Genomic DNA, 16,956 nt, shown 5'->3' with positions numbered 1-16,956 from the left:
ACCACCATGCCCAGCTCCAGAACTTGTTTTCTAAAAGAAAAATAAACACCTTTGTTATTTTGCAGTCTTAAATTTGGAATCTCTATCAGTACCCTCCTTGGCTTTCATTTTTTTAAGAACTCCTCACCTTCTGGCATATGTCATTTTAAGCTATGACACAAGAATAGTGTATTTCTCTGCTATAATTAATCTATTTCAGACTTATTCAAGTGCTAATCTGTCATTTTTTCACCTTTAAAAGCAAACAGAGGGAAAACTTTTTGATATTTTTAACTTCAGGGAGTATTTCACAGCTGTTACATAGCTGTTAAGAATGGAACAAAGTCTTGGGGCTTGATCTTGGTCAGTTTTTCCCAAAAACTACATGGTTCTTCGAATAGCCTAGCAACCAAAACTTGAACTTCAGTGAAATTCTTGACAAAATAATGATCTGCTTTGGGTGCTCCTGCTCACCAATTTGTGTGTTGGGGGGGGAATCTAGCATTGCCAGTTTTTTGCTCTTTGTGATGTTTGGGAACCTTGCATTGTGGGCAACACAAGAGAGATGTTTCTAATGTGTTGTATCTGTGTCTCTTGTCATTGAGGTCATTGTCAGGAGAATACCCTGGACAACAGCCATGACAAACAGAAATACTTTGACAACTCACAGTCACTGGATGCTGCTGAAGAAGAGCCCTTTGAGAGAGGAACAGAGGAGGACCCTGTATTCTCTGTTGAGAATTCAGGGAGGGACTCAGATGCCCTTAGACTTGAAAGTAAGTTGATTTGACCTGGGCCATGCTTCTGGGGAAAAATCAACTCTCGAGCTTTAAGTTGCGACTTTTCCCTCATTTCAAGTTTGTTTCCTTCTTTTAACGGCCACTTGTGCTGTAGAGTCCTGAGAGTGACCCTCAGCTATGAGGCGGAAAGCGAGCTCTAATGTGAAAGTGCTCTCCACACTTCCTCTCTCCTCCACCTCACTGTCTTTTGCTAGAACAAATTGGATTCATCTGTGTACGGATCTTTCTTCTCAGTGTCATTACTCTATTAAGTCACTGGAAACAGGAATATCAACTGTATACACACAACCCAATAAAATTTGCAAGTGGGGATTAATGGCCATGCTAACATTCTACTTTGTGACATTTCGAGCTATGCTATGCTGAGCATGCTGTTCTTGCTGGTTGTCAACTTAGAATGGCCAAAATTAATGACTTCTTTTTAGTATTCACTCTTCCTGACCAGTTTTCTGAGGTTGGGACTATACCTAACTCCCCACTTCTTGAAACTTTCTTCTCTCATCTTGGTTTCTAGAATCACTTGCTCTTGCCTACTCTCAAGACCGACTTTTTAAGTTTCCTTTACTTATTCTTTGTTCTGCCCTCTATTTGTGGAGCTACTCAGTATCTAAACTTGGTCTTCTTATTCCTCTGTGTCTTATCTGGTAGTGACTCAGACACCTTTGAATACACCAATGACTTCAAAGCTGTGTGTCCAACTAAGAGGTTCTTTACATGTCTGGTTTTAATTTCCACATTTATAGCAGCCTCTTATCTTGTTGTGCCAGAAGTACTTGACTGTATTTTCATCCCATTATTGAACTTGACTTTATTTTCATCCTGTTTCTTGAGCTCCTTCTAATTCCTGTATCCCCTGTCTTTATTAATGTAGCACAACTCACTCAGCCACCACTATAACCAATCAATCTCTAAGCCCTGTTGAATGGTCATCTGCTTGTCTATTTCCTCACCACTGCCTGGACAATCTTTCTTTGTTTCTGTCTTTACTGTTATAGTAGTCTTTTAATTTGGTTTCTTAATCACAGCCTTTTACTTTAGTCTCTATATATGGAGAGAGCAAAGACAAAGCAAGAGAATAAACATAATTGGTACCTTTTTTTAAAAACAGAAGTAGCCAGGTATAGTGGGTAGTGCATGCCCATAATCCCAGCAACTTGGGAGGCTGAGGCAGGAGGATTGCAAATTCGAGGCCAGCCTGAACATCTTAGCATTCTGTAAGCAAATGAGTGAGACCCTTTCTCAGATTAAAAAATAAAAAGGGCTGGGGATGTGGCTCAGTGGTAAAGCACCTCTGGGTTCAATCCCCGGTACCAAAAAAATAAAAATAAAAACAGAAGCCACCACTATCATCCACTTTCTGTGTGTCCAAAGAGTTGTTTCTAAAATGTTGTTCTGATCAGGTAAGTTGTCTAGATTGAGGTTTTTTCCCAGTGGCTATTACCTATAGGAAGAATCCAAATGTCTTAGTGGGAGATATGAGGCAGTTTGACTGCCACTTTCCTCTCCAGCTCTGTCACCTACTAGTATGCTACGCATCAGGAAGTGCAAGCCACTCCCCTCTCATGGCATGCCGTCAGAGCTTCCTTGTCGGTTTGCACAGGCTGGGAGTGACTCCTGCGTACACTTTGTACACAGACAGCTCTTACCCGCTCCAAGATGCCACTTCCCCCACAAAGCATTCACAACCTCTCCAGGCATTTAGGTGGTCCATGGTGGTCTTCTTTTCTACTTTCCTCAAAGCACTTTTCATACACTATTAATTGCTTCCACATCTTGTCTCCCATCCGACAATGAGCTTCTTATATACCATGGCCTATACAACTCGGCAGTCCTTGTGTGCGGTAAATACTGGTTCATGAAATGCATTTGCCTTCCAATGTATATTGAATTAATGTATTTACAGTTACAAAATCTTTTTTTCTTTTAATATTGTATGTAAAAAGTGATGTCTCAGAGAAGAAAGACTTCAAAGGGAAAGAACACCCTGTACTGTTAAACTCAAGAGTGGAGGCTTTCTGCCAGCCATGACCTTCACTTTCACAGGTTCAGGAAAGTAGTTTAATCAGTTTTACCCAAAACTATTGGACCTTAAGGAAATTAAACCCTATTTACCAACTCAAAAAAGATTTATTCTTAACCTGGATGGCCAGTGTGTTTATTTGTAATTGGGACTACTTGTCCCTGGTACCTAGCCCCTCATGTCTCTTTTTTGGCATTAAGATACCTGCACAGCTCAGCGAGCATCATGAGCTTGCCTGCTGAACTCAGAACCAATAGAAATAAAACCAAGTCATGTCACGTGATATTTTAGTCATTTATAGAAACAGTATTTATTCCAAAACAATGGAACTCCACAGAAGCTAGAGTATTTACAACTACCAAAGAAGTCCTTCCCCCGTCCTGGACAATTCAGAATAAAACCCAACCAGCATCTTGCCCTTTGTCTCCCTTTTTTTGAACACATTGTTGCTGAGACAGATCATAACAGTGTTTGCAGTTTCTTTAGTTCCATGACTCCCTATAGTTCCATCCTGCACCCGTACTGGGGACAAATATAGTCGCCCTAACAAGACTAGGCTTTTCCCAGGTTTCTTTAGCACCAGGGTACTGTCTCGTAGAGAAGACTCCTCTTCACATTGCTAATTCAGTCTTTAATGTGATGATGACTCTTCCTGTTTACTAACAGGTACTAACCTTTCTTTACCATATGTCTAAGTTCTGGGAGTACCTTTTTTCTTATTCCCTAGACACTGACAGCAAGTCCACAGAACTCATTTATAAGTTAGTGCTTTGATACCAGTAGGCTTCCTATAGTGTGGTTATCAGAGCCAGAAAAACTCCACTTTTCAATACAAATAGTATTAATATAAAAGCTAAGAATAGGCATTAAAGAATTTTTGAAACACCTAGTTTTGGAGGAAAATTTAAAGATGGAAATAGTTGAGTTCTCTCCAGTTGCCACTATCATGGTAATTACTAACTTTGTGTGATATTTTATAATTTACCAAGTATTATGAATTATGTACTAACCTTATGAAATGGACATTAGTCAGACTATCTTATAGATGAGAAATTGAGACTTAGAGAAATTAGGTACCTTGCCTGAGGTCTTTAGCAGGTGGTATAACTAAAGTTCATCCTGAGACCTTCAGACCTTTGTTTCTCATAAATAGGAGTTTGATGCATTCGAACTTGATTGACTGAATGATGATTTGATTGTGGTATTGGAGATTAAACTCAGGGGCTTGGGCATGCTAGACAAGCACTGTACCAGTGAACTACATCCCAGCCCTTTTATTTTTTGAAACAGGATCTGACTGAGTTTCCCAGGCCTTGAACTTGGGATCCTCCTGCCTCAGCCTCCCAAGCCTCTGGGATTACAGTTGTGCACCATCACACCTGGAAGAACTTTAGTTTTTTAATTGATAAGATATTTCAAGAAAGCTAGTATCTAGTACTACCTTTAGTTCATAAAGCAGAATAGTTTAATGTCAGAAAAGTACAAAGTTGATTTCAGAGTAAAGGTCAGTCTTTGTCAAAAATAGACAGTTGACAACCTTACCCCAAATAGTAAATCTGTATCGATATGAGAGAGAGTTTTATTTGTTTGTCCTTTTTTAATTTCTCATTTTGCTAAGAATTGGTGAAAATGTGTCACTGATTAACATTTGAAAATCACTGCTTCACCTCATCATCTAGTTCAGAATTCCTTCCCTTTGGTCCTTAGCAGTAGAAGGAAGAACATATGTTTTATAGTCAGAGATATTGTTGTCATGCCCTGGCTCTGCATCTACTAGTTGTTAAATTTTGAGCACATTACTTGACCAACCTTCCTCAGTCATCTTTTCCTTATTTATTTAAAAAAAAAATTTTTTTAAATGCTTCCTAGGATGATACATTTACACAGTTGGAATTCAGTAAACATTCACTTCTACAAATGTAGACATGACTTAAGAGGCTGGTTGTGAACCAAAATTCTCACAAACGTGTACATATAATATTTACTCAATAAACATTTGCTCAGTTAAAGGGAACTCTGACATTTTTGCATAAGAGTCATTAAGGAAAGATTAATTCCCTATTTATTTTTCTAGGTTATCTTGGAATTTTCTGTTTTCTCTTGCTTTACTGACCTGGCTAAAAGGAGAAGCACTACTGGTGGAAATGAAAACTCAGGATTGTCATTCTCTGCTCAGAAATGAATCATTTTCTTACCTACCTTAGTCTAAGTAATTTAATATAAGTCTTTTGTGCTTTATGATTACTGGCTAGAAATTTCATGTCATCATTTATGCATCAGATCCTCAGCAAATCTGCAGCTTTACAATCTGCCCTCAGATTAGATCACTGCCATTTAAAAAGAACACTGGAATTACAGTCAGTATTACACAAGGCCTTCCAGTGGTAGAGCCCTAATTTGGAGCCATGTTTGTGTTATTCCTATTTTGTAAGACAAAGGAATATATTTTCTCTGCTGTATTGTTATTAAAGGTAGAATGTGCCCTGCTGGCTTTCAGAAACCACAATTTCCTATGCAGAGCCACTGCTGCCACTCATAAAAGACTTTCTGGAGGAGATTTTTTGAAGTAGGACTTTCCTTTGCCAGTTCCTGAATGTGGATCTCTACTATCCGTCGTTCTGTGTAAACGCAGATCTCGTCTTTCCATCCTTTGCTCCTCTCTTGAAACCTCTCCTCCAAGATTGGTAATGCTGTTTTTTATCTAATACAGTCACATTACTCTCCCCCCATCAGGGCCCCCAGTGAGTCACAGACTGGCTTCTGCCTCCACCTCTGGCACTGAGACCCGAGTCTCTCCTGGGATGGCCCATTTCTTGTCATCGTTTTCCATTTCACTCCCCTATTTTCACCAATTCACTTTCATCATTCCACTTCATCAGTTTTCATCTTTCCTAATAAATGAGCCAAAATATGACTTCTGGTGTCTGATTTTGCTTCCCGAGGCTGACGGACAGTCTTGTTTCTCAATATCCTGTCTCCTTAGGTGCTTGAAGATGGTTCTTGTGCCTGCCCCCACCCCAGATGCCCCTTTAAAATCATTCCCTTTTACTTCTAGTCCCAGCACCATCTTTGAAGTAATCTCCCTGGAATTTTTCAAAATTTTTCCAGCAAAATACTTTACCAGCCCAGTTTCTGGGATGACTGCTGTTCCTACCATGGCTCACCCTTTGTTTCTTCAGTCTATCATTGAACATGGTTTCAGGTACTTTCACCAAGTTTATTTGATGAATATGCTGTATCTTGGAAACCTTTTAAACTGAGGTGACCCAATTTAAACGTGAGTCCCAGGTGTGTTTGGAAGATTGCAGACTGCTTTTTCTTTTAGTCTGGGCTTCGTGTGCTCATCTCCATCTCTTAGCACTTCTCTTGATAGATCAGCTGTGGTGACTCAGACTCAGCTTAGATTTGCCCATCACCCTGGGATAGACTTCATCCAAGGGAAAAAGAAGAACTCATGTAAAACTCACTATGGGTGCTCATAATCTCTTCAACTTCACAATATTTATTCTCCTTTTTCTAGTGTGGGAATGATGCCTGGTAAGAAAGATAAAAGAAGAAATAGAGCTGTGGATCTCACTCTGTCTTCAGTTTATATCATGCCATCTGTCCCACAGGCAACAAGCCTAGGATATACTTCTTGCTTTAAGCATAATTTAAATCTCAAGATTCCTCTACAAGCCAGACCTCTCACAAGACCAGAATTCTCTTGTCTTCAACTGTGGAAGACATTAGTACTGGACAGTATTCTGTGGTATCTAGAGATAAGTTCCTCTGGATAAGTTTCATGGTGCTGATATTCCAGCCCTTAACATGTTGCTGGACGGTAGCAACAAATGCTCAGATGAGGTAATTAATAAGTATCATAATCCCAACTCTTTAACCATGTGCCCTCTCCTGACTCCATTGTCTTTGTAAATTAAATAGCATTCTGCTTTCATGTTCACAGATCATAAACAAGAGCCCACTATTTCACATCAGACTTTAAAATCTTGAAATCATCTCTAAGCCTGCCCTATTTTTTTTATCCATTAAAATTTCTTCATATACGTCTTCCCTTCCCTTTTAAAAAATTCTTCTTGCCATCACCATATACCAGCCCACCTTAGACCAAAAACTATCTCTTTTAATCGAGCTCTTTGTCTTATGTTGTCAGGGTCTTAAGCCCCCTTGCTCTTCTCGGCCAGCGACAAGGGAAGGGGACACTCCCCAACAAGGTCAGACCGGGATAGGTAGGGCCGACTGACCGCCCACTCCCAACCCTCCGGGTGGAGGACAATCAGACACATCAGGGAGACCCGTCACAGCAGGAACTCGTTTATTGAGGAAGTCACACAGCTTTTATGTAGGGTGGGGGCTAGGTGGGAACCAATCAGCTTAAAGGTCAGCAAGGCAGGGGGGTTCACGCAGGCAAGAGTCCCATTGGACTATATGGCAAGCACGAGCTGATCACGTTCGTGGAACTGTTGTTAACCAATCCCTGACGGTGGTCCGATTATCATCATGAACCTTTGAAACCGCCTTTGAGCCTTGATTTTGCTCACTAACCAGGGAATAAGGAGTCAGCCTGAGTTAGTTAACGTGTCATTAGTCCCAACATTATGTCCTCTCTCTTCCCTTACTAACACCCCACATACAAACAACTCATTTGGTACTCTGAGACTTTGACCTTCTTTATATTATGGCCCTCATCTCATCTTATCCTTCTGCTTAAGAAACAAGAAGCTCCCTTTACAAGTAATTCTCCTCCTGACTTTCCCATTTTTAATGTCACCCTGAGAATTTTATTCACTGATACCTGCTGTACACATCCTGTGTCCTAATTACTATGAAGTTTGTAGTGCCTTCACATATGTCTTCCTTAACCCCTATCTGTGTGTATGAATGTGTGTGTATGAGTTTCTGTGTGTGTGCTTTCTTAAAAGCATTACCCTGGAGAGTGCCCTCCCTGATCCCTACTCTGTCTAAATCCTGCCTCAGTAGTCCTCTTTCCTCTGAGAAATATTTTGTGGTTACATTCAAATATTTTTTTCTTTTTGTCCTGTCATTATTTAATATGTACAGTTTTGTGTTTCCAACTTGATTCTAAATTGGTTTTATTCAATTCCTTGGGGTCAGGAACTTTTGCTTCCATCTATATAGCTTAAAGTACAGAGACAGTCACATAGTAGACTCTAAATAAATGGATTCAGTGATTGTGGTTATTTTCTAACTCATAGCACTTTATGATCTACTGATTCCTCACCTTTGGGGTATAAAGATGTGGTGATGTATATGTATTTGTTGTTCTTTAGAAATTCCTATGATCCTGACACAGCACCCTTTCCAGAGGCCTAAAGACTGCTAGCAGTAGAAGCATGCAGCAAGTTCTATAGTGTCTTTTCATTAGAACATCAGTTTCCATTAATGAAAGCCCCTCCTCTTAAGAATTGTATAATGATTTATATATTACCATATGGTAGGGGCACAGGGAAGCAGTAACCTTTGGGAATTGGGTTTGCAAAACTTTTGCTGGTAAATGACATGAATGCTTTCCAAATAGTAGTGTCTATAGAAAGGAAGTAAGGTTTCCAAACACAGAATCTATATGTAACTGTGACTATATGCAGGAAGCAGTTACCTGCAGTCTCCTCTTGGCCAAAAGCCACTTTCTCTAAGCCCATATTCTTTGCTGGAGTCAAACCTATCAAAAGCTTTTTCCTGTTTCAAGACTTGGTACGAGGAATTCTAGGGTGGTCATAGAAGAAGGAAGGAAAAGAACCTAAGATAAAATGAAGAATTTCACGACTCTGTGAATACAAGTCAGATGCCAAGTGACTCTCTGGGTTCCAGTAGCATCCCTGTGCAGCCGCTTCCCTGGGTGATCTGCAGAGAGCTTTGAAATCACATAGTGTGCCAGACACCATGCTAACATACCAGCACTGAACTTGACATCGCGTGCCCTTTAGCAGGACTGACAGTGCATTAGCAAAATAGACCTTAGAGTTTAAAGGCCTGAATTGCCAGCAGTTAAAAGGCAAAGGCAAAAGAAGCAGATCCTCAAGAACCTCACAGACTAAATTGTTTCTGGGTTCCCATTAATGCCTTCCACAACTGTGTGTCTGTTGTGTGCCAGGTGCAATGTTGGACTTGAGGGATATGGGAGCAAATAAGGTAGAAACTGAAAATCAGGCCTCTTAGCCCTGCATATATTATACTACCTGCCACATAATTTAGGCAAGTAATGACTACTTTTGTCTGAATAGCCTAAAGAAAAAACTTTGACAAACCATATGCTTGTTTCAGAACTTAATTAAAAAGACTTTTAAAAAGCAGTAGAAACCAGCAGATTGGTTTGAAAACCTTAAAGGAACTTAACTTGAAAAGATGGCAGTACACTTTGTAGTCACTTGTATTGAATAAATAGAAGAACCCTGTAGCTTTTCAAAGAAGTGTTTTAAAGATTTCTAATAGTGCCCCAGTCTAACATCAGACCCTCCCACTTTCTGTAATAGAAAATGGGATGGGAAGCAGAGATGCCACCAGAGCTGAGGGTGACACTGCTGACCTGTGAATATGACTGAAAGCTTTAAGTCCTTTGCAGCTGTGGTAGTCGGCCATGTTTCTCACCTCCAGCCCCAGCATTTCTAAGATGGGTTGCTCACTGCAGCCATAGATCTGGTCAGTATGAGTATGAGCATCCTGATGTTGCCCGATTAATACTATGTTCTAAATCCCTAAACAAGCCAGAGTTACCAGCTGAAGGTTATTGCACTAGAACAACAGACTGGCATTGTGTGAGCTGTCGACCAGAGCTCTTGGGTTAACCAATCAGTACTTGTTATAAAAGGAGAAACTTCAATATTTGCTTTTGTGCCCCATCTACTTCCAAAAAAGGTGAGTGATAACTTTCACAGAGGACACAGCAGAAGAGCCAGCCATTAATTCAAGATAAACAGTCAAAGTTAAATAGTAAAGAACTTAGAAATTTTATTAGGAAACTCAGAATAACCTGCTCTAAGCCTCCTTATCTGAGCATAGAGGGGAACTTGAAGGTTGTGTGCCTCGAGGAAACATGGAGTTCTTAGGGGAGAAAGTTTTTGCTAGGTCATTGCGCTAGGAGGCATCCATGGGAGGCTTTATGTACTTGAACAACATAATAATAGCTTGGTAACCATTTTAGGAAGAAAGTACACTATTTCTTTTACCAGCCTCAGTGAAAATGGAATTCTTCATCTAGAATTAGGGTAGTTTTCCATTCAACAAGTCATTATTCATGTAGGGCAATTAAGCCATCTATATGGGCCCGTCACACAGCTATGATATTTCATGATATTTGAATAAAACTTGAAGAATCTCACATACTAAATAAAACAATACACCATAATAAACCTCATCTTTGCCATCTGGTTTGTTTGTTTGTTTGTTTGTTTGTGGTGCTGGCTATTAAACCCAGGGCCTTGTATCAGTGAGACTAGCACTCTACCAACTGAGCTACGTCCCCATTCTTTGTATATACAATACCAGGTTATACCCTGACATTATCACGAAAGCAGGAACATAACCCACTCCAATTCACTCCCCAGCACATACCCCCACGCCCTCCCACTCTACCCATCCCCCTTCAATCCAGTTTACTTTTGTTTTCTTTTTTTAATTAGTGCCCTGGAGACACACCTCATGTCAGGGCCCACACTGTGTGAATGCACATACGAAAGTTCAGTCAGATTCATTCCACCGTTCCCTTTCTTTTCCTGTCCCTTCTTCCTCAACCCCCTTGTCTACTCTACTGATCTGTCCTCTATTTTGATGAAATTCCCTCTCCTTTTTTTCCTCCCTCCCCCTCAATTTCCCTCCTGTTATTTCAAATTAGCCTCCTTTTGCATATAAAAGAAAACATTTGGCCTTTGGCTTTTTGGCACTGGCTTAGCCTGATGGGCTTCAGTTCCATCCATTTACCAAGAGATGCCACAAATTCATTCTTCTTTATGGCTAATACTCCATTGCATGTATAACCATATTTTCCTTATCCATTCATCTGTTGGAAGAGCACCTAAATTGTTTCCTTAGCTAGACTATTGTGAATTGTGCTGCTGTTAACATCAATGTGACTGCATCATTGCAGTATTCTGATTTTAGATCTTTTGGATATATACCAAGAAGTGGAATAGCTGGGTTTTATAGTGGTTTCTTTCTTAGTTTTCTGAAGAATCTTCATACTGCTTTCCTGAGTGTTTGCACTAATTTGTAGTCCACCAATAATGTATGAGTGTACCTTTTCCCCCACATCCTCTCCAACATTTATTATTATTTGTATTCTTGATAATTGCCATTTTGATTGGAGCGAGATGAAATCTCAATGTAGTTTTGATTTACATTTCCCTGATTGCTAGAAATGTTGAACATTTTTTTCATAAATATATGTTGACCATTTGTATTTCTTCTTTTGGGAATTCTCTCTTTAGTTCTTTTGTCCATTGGTTGATTTTTTTTTTTTTTTTTTTTTTTGGTGTTAAGTGTTTTTGAATCCTTGATAGTAATACCCTATCTGAGGAGCTGGTGGTAAAGACCTTCTCCCATTCAGGAGGCTCTGTCTTCATACTGTCATTTTCTTTTTGTGAAGAAGCTTTTTAAATTTGATCCCATCCCACTTACTGATTTTTTTCTTTTTTTCTTTCAGTTTAGGAGTCTTGTTAAGGAATTCAGTTCCTGTGGCAACATGTTGTAGTGTTGGGCCTACATTTTCTTCTAGCAGGTGCAGGGTTTCTGGTCTGATACCTAGATTTTTGATCCACTTTGGGTTGAGTTTTGTGCAGTATAAGAGATAGGCGTTTGATTTCATTCCAAGTATGGATTTCTAGTTTTCTCAGCACTATTTGTTAAAAGGCTATCTCTATCTCTAGTACCAGATAACTGTATTTATGTGGGTTTGTCTTTGTGTCTTCTATTCTATTCCATTTCCTTCATGCATGTTTTCGTGCCAGTACCATGCTGTTTTTGTTACCATAGCCCTGTAGTATAACTTGAAGTCTGATGTTATGATATCTCCTTCTTGCTAAGGATTGCTTTGGCTGTTTGGGGCCTCTTATTTTTCCAATTGAATTTCATGACTGCCTTTTCTAGTTCTGTGAAGAATGTCATTGAAATTTTGATGGAGATTGCACTGAATCTCCATCAAAGAGATGGAGATTAGCCATCTATTTGGTAGAATAGCTAGTTTAACAATATTAATTTCACCTATCCAAGAACATGGGAGGCCTTTCTGTCTTCTAAGGTCTTCTTCAATTTCTTTCTTTAGTGTTCTGTAGTTTTCATTGTAGAAATCCTTCACCTCTTTTGTTAGATTGATTCCCAAGGTTTGCCTTGGTTTGGTTTGGTTTGGTTTGGTTTGGTTTGGTTTGCCTTGGTTTGGTTTGGTTTGGTTTGGTTTTTTGAGGATGTTGTAGATGGGATAATTTTCCTGATTTCTTTTTCAGGAGATTCATCATTGGACTATAGGAACATATTGATTTATGAGTGATCTTGTATCTGCTACTTTGCTAAATTCACTTATTAGCACTAAAAAGTCTTTCTGTGGAGTTTTTTGGGTCTTTGAAATATAGAATCATGTCATCAGCAGAGATCATTTGAGCTCTTCTTTTCCTATTTGTGTCCTTTTAATTTCCTTCTCTTGGCTGATTGCTGTGGCTGTAGTTTCAAGGACTATGTTGAATAGGAGGGGTGAAAGTGGGCATCCTTATTTTGTTCCTGTTTTTAAAGAAAACGCTTTCAGTTTTTCTCTATTCAGTGGAATGTTGGCCTTGAGCTTGTCACGTGTCATCTCAACAATGTTGAGGTAAGTTCCTTTTACCATAGTTTTTCTAGTGTTTTAAACATCATTTGGTACTGTATTTCATTAAATGCTTTTTCTTCATCTATTGGGATACTTATGTGATTCTTGACCTCGACTCTAATTATGTAATAAATTACATGTGTTGATTTCTGTATGTTGAACCAACCTTGCATCCTTGGGATAAAACCAACTTGATCATGATGCACTGTTTTTTAATGTGTTTTTGTATGCAGTTTGCCAATATTTTTTTAATGTGTTTTTGTATGCAGTTTGCCAATATTTTGCATCTATGTTCATCAAGGTTATTTCCCTGAAGTTTTCTTTCCTTGGTATGTCTTTGTCTGGTTTTGGTACAGGATGATACTGGCTTCGTAGAATGAGTTTGACAGTGTTCCTTTTTTTTCTTTATTATGGAAGAATTTGAGGAGGATTGTTATTAGTTCTCCTTTAAAGGTCTGGTAGAACTTGACTGAGAATCTGTCCGGTCCTGGATTTTCTTTGTTGGAAGCTTTTGATGGCTACTTCATTTTCATTACTCCATATTGATCAGTTTAAGTTTTCTGTATCCTCATGGTTCAATTTGGGCGGGTCATATGTCTCTGGGAATTTCTCAAAATCTTCAGTATTTTTCTAGCTTATTGGAGTATAAATTTTCAAAATAATTTCTGATAATTCTCTGTATTTCAGTAGTGTCTTTGTTTTCGGTCTTTCTTTTAGTTTGGCCAAGGATTCATCAATCTTATTTGTCCTTTCAAAAAAACAACTCTTTTGTTTTACTGATCTTTTGTATCATTTTTTTTATTCTCAGTTTCGTTGATTTTAATTGTTTCCTGTCTTCTACTGATTTTGGTGTGAATTTGTTCTTTTTCTAGGGCTTTGAGGTATAATGTTAGATTGTTTATTTGGTATCTTTCTGTTCTTTTGTTGCATGAACTCAATGCTGTAAACTTTCCTCTTAGAATTATTTTCATACTGTCCCAGAGATTTTGATATGTTGATCACTATTTTCATTTACTTCTGAGATTTTTTTTTTATTTCTCCCTGATTTCTTCTGTTTCCATTCATCATTTAAAAGTGTATTATTTAAGCTGCATGTGATTTTTTTTAATCTTATTGTTGATTTCTGATTTCATTTCATTATGATCTGACAGAATGCAAAGTATTATCTCTATTTTTTATAATTGCTTTGTGACCTATAGTATGGTCTATTTTAGAAAATGTTCCATATGCTGCTGAGAAGAATGTAAATTCAGTGGTTGATGGATGTCTGTTAGGTTCATATTATTAATTGTATTTTTTAGTTCTCTAGAATCTTAGTTTATGTCTGGATGATCTTTCTAGTGGTGAAAGAGGTGTTTAGTTAAATTCTAAATTCTTATATTTAGAGCAAGTGGCTATTTTTCAGAAAATAACACATAGCATAGCTGTCCTCGTGGCCACTAGTGACATATCTGTGACTACCTCCCTTCTAACTGCTGCATTATTCTCAGCCAGGTTTTGACAACAGCTAGGTGGCAGAGATGATATTGTAATGAATTTTGACAATGCTAAATGGTGTTTTCATGAAGGTGGACATTAGAAGTGCCTCTAAGCAGAGCAAAACTTCTCTATAAGCAGGACCAACTTGGAGTCACCAAGTACTTGAATGAGAACCGTGTGACTTAATTCCAGGTACAGTGGTTGAGGAAAGCAATGGTTCTGATGAGATGGAGAATTCAGATGAAACAAAGATGTCAGAAGAGATTCTGGCTTTGGTGGATGAATTTCAACAGGCATGGCCTCTGGAAGGCTTTGGGGGAGCACTTGAGATGAAGGGGCGACGGCTAGACTTGCAGGGGATACGCGTGCTGAAGAAAGGTCCCCAGGATGGCGTGGCCAGAAGTTCTTGCTATGGAGACTGCAGAAGTGAAGATGATGAAGCAACAGAGTGGGTAAGTTCACCAACTCAGTCCTCAGGGAGCTGCGTCGTGGTCTTGAGCGGGGAGCTGCTGGTGTGCAGAGTGCCAAGCTTGGGCTGAGTCTGGGGCTCTCCTTTACCCCATGCTCCAGGACAGCCTGCACATTGGAATGGACTGCAGGGGGCATTTGATGTTATTCTGCGTTATTACTCTTCTGGGAGATGGGAGGAATTGAAATGGGTGTGAAGCCACACTCACACTTTCTGCAGACTTGGAATTGCCCAGATTGGATCTTTCTTCAGCGTTCACTCTACAGTCTTCAAGACTATGTGCTTTCCATCTCACTAACCATTTTTCTTTTTCTTTTGTTTTTGTCAGTACTGGGAATTGAACCCAGGGCTTCATGCATACTAGGCAAGTGCAGCTACACTCCCAGCCCCCAATTTTCTTTAAGACTTTAAGAATTAAACTTAGCTGGATATGCTGGTGCTTGCCTGTATTCCCAGCATTCATGAGACTGAGGCAGAAGGATCACTTAAGCCCTGTAGTTCAACATAGTAAGACCTTCTTTCCAAAAGTAAATAAATAAAAGAATGAAACTTAAGAAGAGAACTTAACCCTAAGGCAGGACTGGATTTGCAGGGTTATATGGATTGTTGTCTGTTTTTCTTTTAAAATTTAATATCTTTAAAAAATATTTTTCATTGCTGCAGAGCATAACTAATTGTATATATTAATGGGATGCAGTGGATATTTCTTTCTCCCCTCACCCCATGATGGTACTAGGGATTGAACCCAGGTGCACTCTACCTCTGAGCTACATCCCAGCCCTTTTTTATTTTGAGACAGGCTCCACCAAGTTGCCCAGCCTGGCCTCAAACTTGCAATCCTCCGTCCTCAGTCTCCTGAGTAGCTGGATTTATAGGTGTGCATCACCACACCCAGCTACAGTGGATATTTCAATATATCTATGCAATGTCCAGTGATCAAATTGTTGTAATTAGCATATCCATCTGGGTTCTTCTTAAAGCCATTGATATCCACAGTGATGGGTAGATTTCATAATTGGCCTCATTTGTCCCTGACCTACTTCTGTTTCCCAGATCACATTCCAGGTCAAACGTGTAAAGAAACCCAAAGGAGATCATAAGAAAACTCCTGGGAAAAAGGTAGAATCAAATCAAGCAGAAAATGGGCATCGTTACCAAGCAAACTTGGAGATCACTGGTCCCAAGGTGGCGTCTCCTGGGCCACAAGGTAAACTTGAATGTTTCAGATGCCAGTTTATTCTTTTAGATTTTACTGTCTCATTTCTCACAAAAGATGTTTGTAACTTAGAATAGTTCAGATGAGAAAATGAAAGTGCAAAATCAATTATTGGTATAAAAAGTTTATTTTGACATTTACTTGACTATTTGGACTATTTGGCTTATATTTTTATCACCTTAAGCTTACATATCTGATTCTTAACATGACAGTCTAGTATAATATATAAAAGTATGAGTTTTGACCAGACTTCCTGGGTTCAGTCACCAATTCTGCCCTTTACTTCCCTAACCCTCATGTTTCTTATCTATGAAATGGGATGATAATAACATTACTGAATAGGATGGTAGTAAGGATTATATGACTTTATGTGTGTGAAATATTTAAATGCACTGGACACATAAGGCTCAATAAGTAGTAATTCTTTAGTATGTGTTTGTGAGTCAGAGATCTCGTTAAGTATTGAATAAATGCGTTAGAACTTCTCTGAGAGAAAAAATGTATATGTCATAGTTTGGCATGTACTTTCAGGGATTCCATATTTGTCCTGAAGCCCATCTCTGGGCTCCATGTTAAGGGCCACTGCCATGCACCCGGTTGACTTTCTTTTTCAGCAATTAAATAATGTTGATAAAATTCCTTTTTAAACATGTTATATTCTTTTTTTATAAGGGTATTTTTCTAGACTGAAAATTCACTTCATTAAAATGTGTCTTACTTGATTGGGTATAAGTACTTAGCAAAACTGAAAGCAAAGGCCCATAATAAAATATAAGTAATAATGGGGTCAGCTCAGTTAAATCCAAGAATGAACCCAGAGTAAATTCTGAGGACACCAAGAAGATATTTTTTCATGGCGAGTTAAAAGCTTGAGTCACTTCTGCTGTTAAAGGAAGATGGCATTTGTTAACAAGTTACAGGAGGAAAACAGCACTTGCCTCTGTCCCAATATCAGTGAAAAAAGATGTCTATACTATAAAATTCCAGTGGGTTTTCATTGAATGCTACAAATGTTATTAAATGTCATAAAATTACAAAGGAAGAAAATTTAGATGAATATCTACTTGCTCTTAAAGAATTTTTCTAAGGAAGAGGGAAAGAGAAAAGTCATAATGTGACAATAGGAATCACTACAAAATAAAGACAAGGACTGAAACAAAACAGGTTTTCAGAATATTTCTATAT

At 38.8% G+C, this 16,956-nt stretch overlaps 1 protein-coding gene across 3 annotated transcripts in view; it reads left to right on the top strand.

The window, feature by feature from the left end:
• Positions 1-16,956, top strand: part of Ttc17 (tetratricopeptide repeat domain 17) — a 113,334-nt gene that overhangs the window by 59,763 nt on the left and 36,615 nt on the right. For 2 of the 3 annotated variants that reach the window (XM_047516535.1, XM_047516537.1), the window contains exons 17-19: positions 585-755; positions 14,279-14,538; positions 15,609-15,762. In XM_047516535.1, coding sequence (XP_047372491.1) covers positions 585-755; positions 14,279-14,538; positions 15,609-15,762 — 585 coding nt within the window. The remainder of the gene's footprint in view (positions 1-584; positions 756-14,278; positions 14,539-15,608; positions 15,763-16,956) is intronic. The other variant, XM_047516536.1, reaches the window with a different exon arrangement.

This window comes from Sciurus carolinensis, chromosome 11 (genome assembly GCF_902686445.1).
Source record: "Sciurus carolinensis chromosome 11, mSciCar1.2, whole genome shotgun sequence".
Lineage (NCBI taxonomy): Eukaryota > Metazoa > Chordata > Mammalia > Rodentia > Sciuridae > Sciurus > Sciurus carolinensis.
Note: the sequence above shows the minus strand (reverse complement) of the source record. Positions and strands in the feature narration are given on the sequence as shown.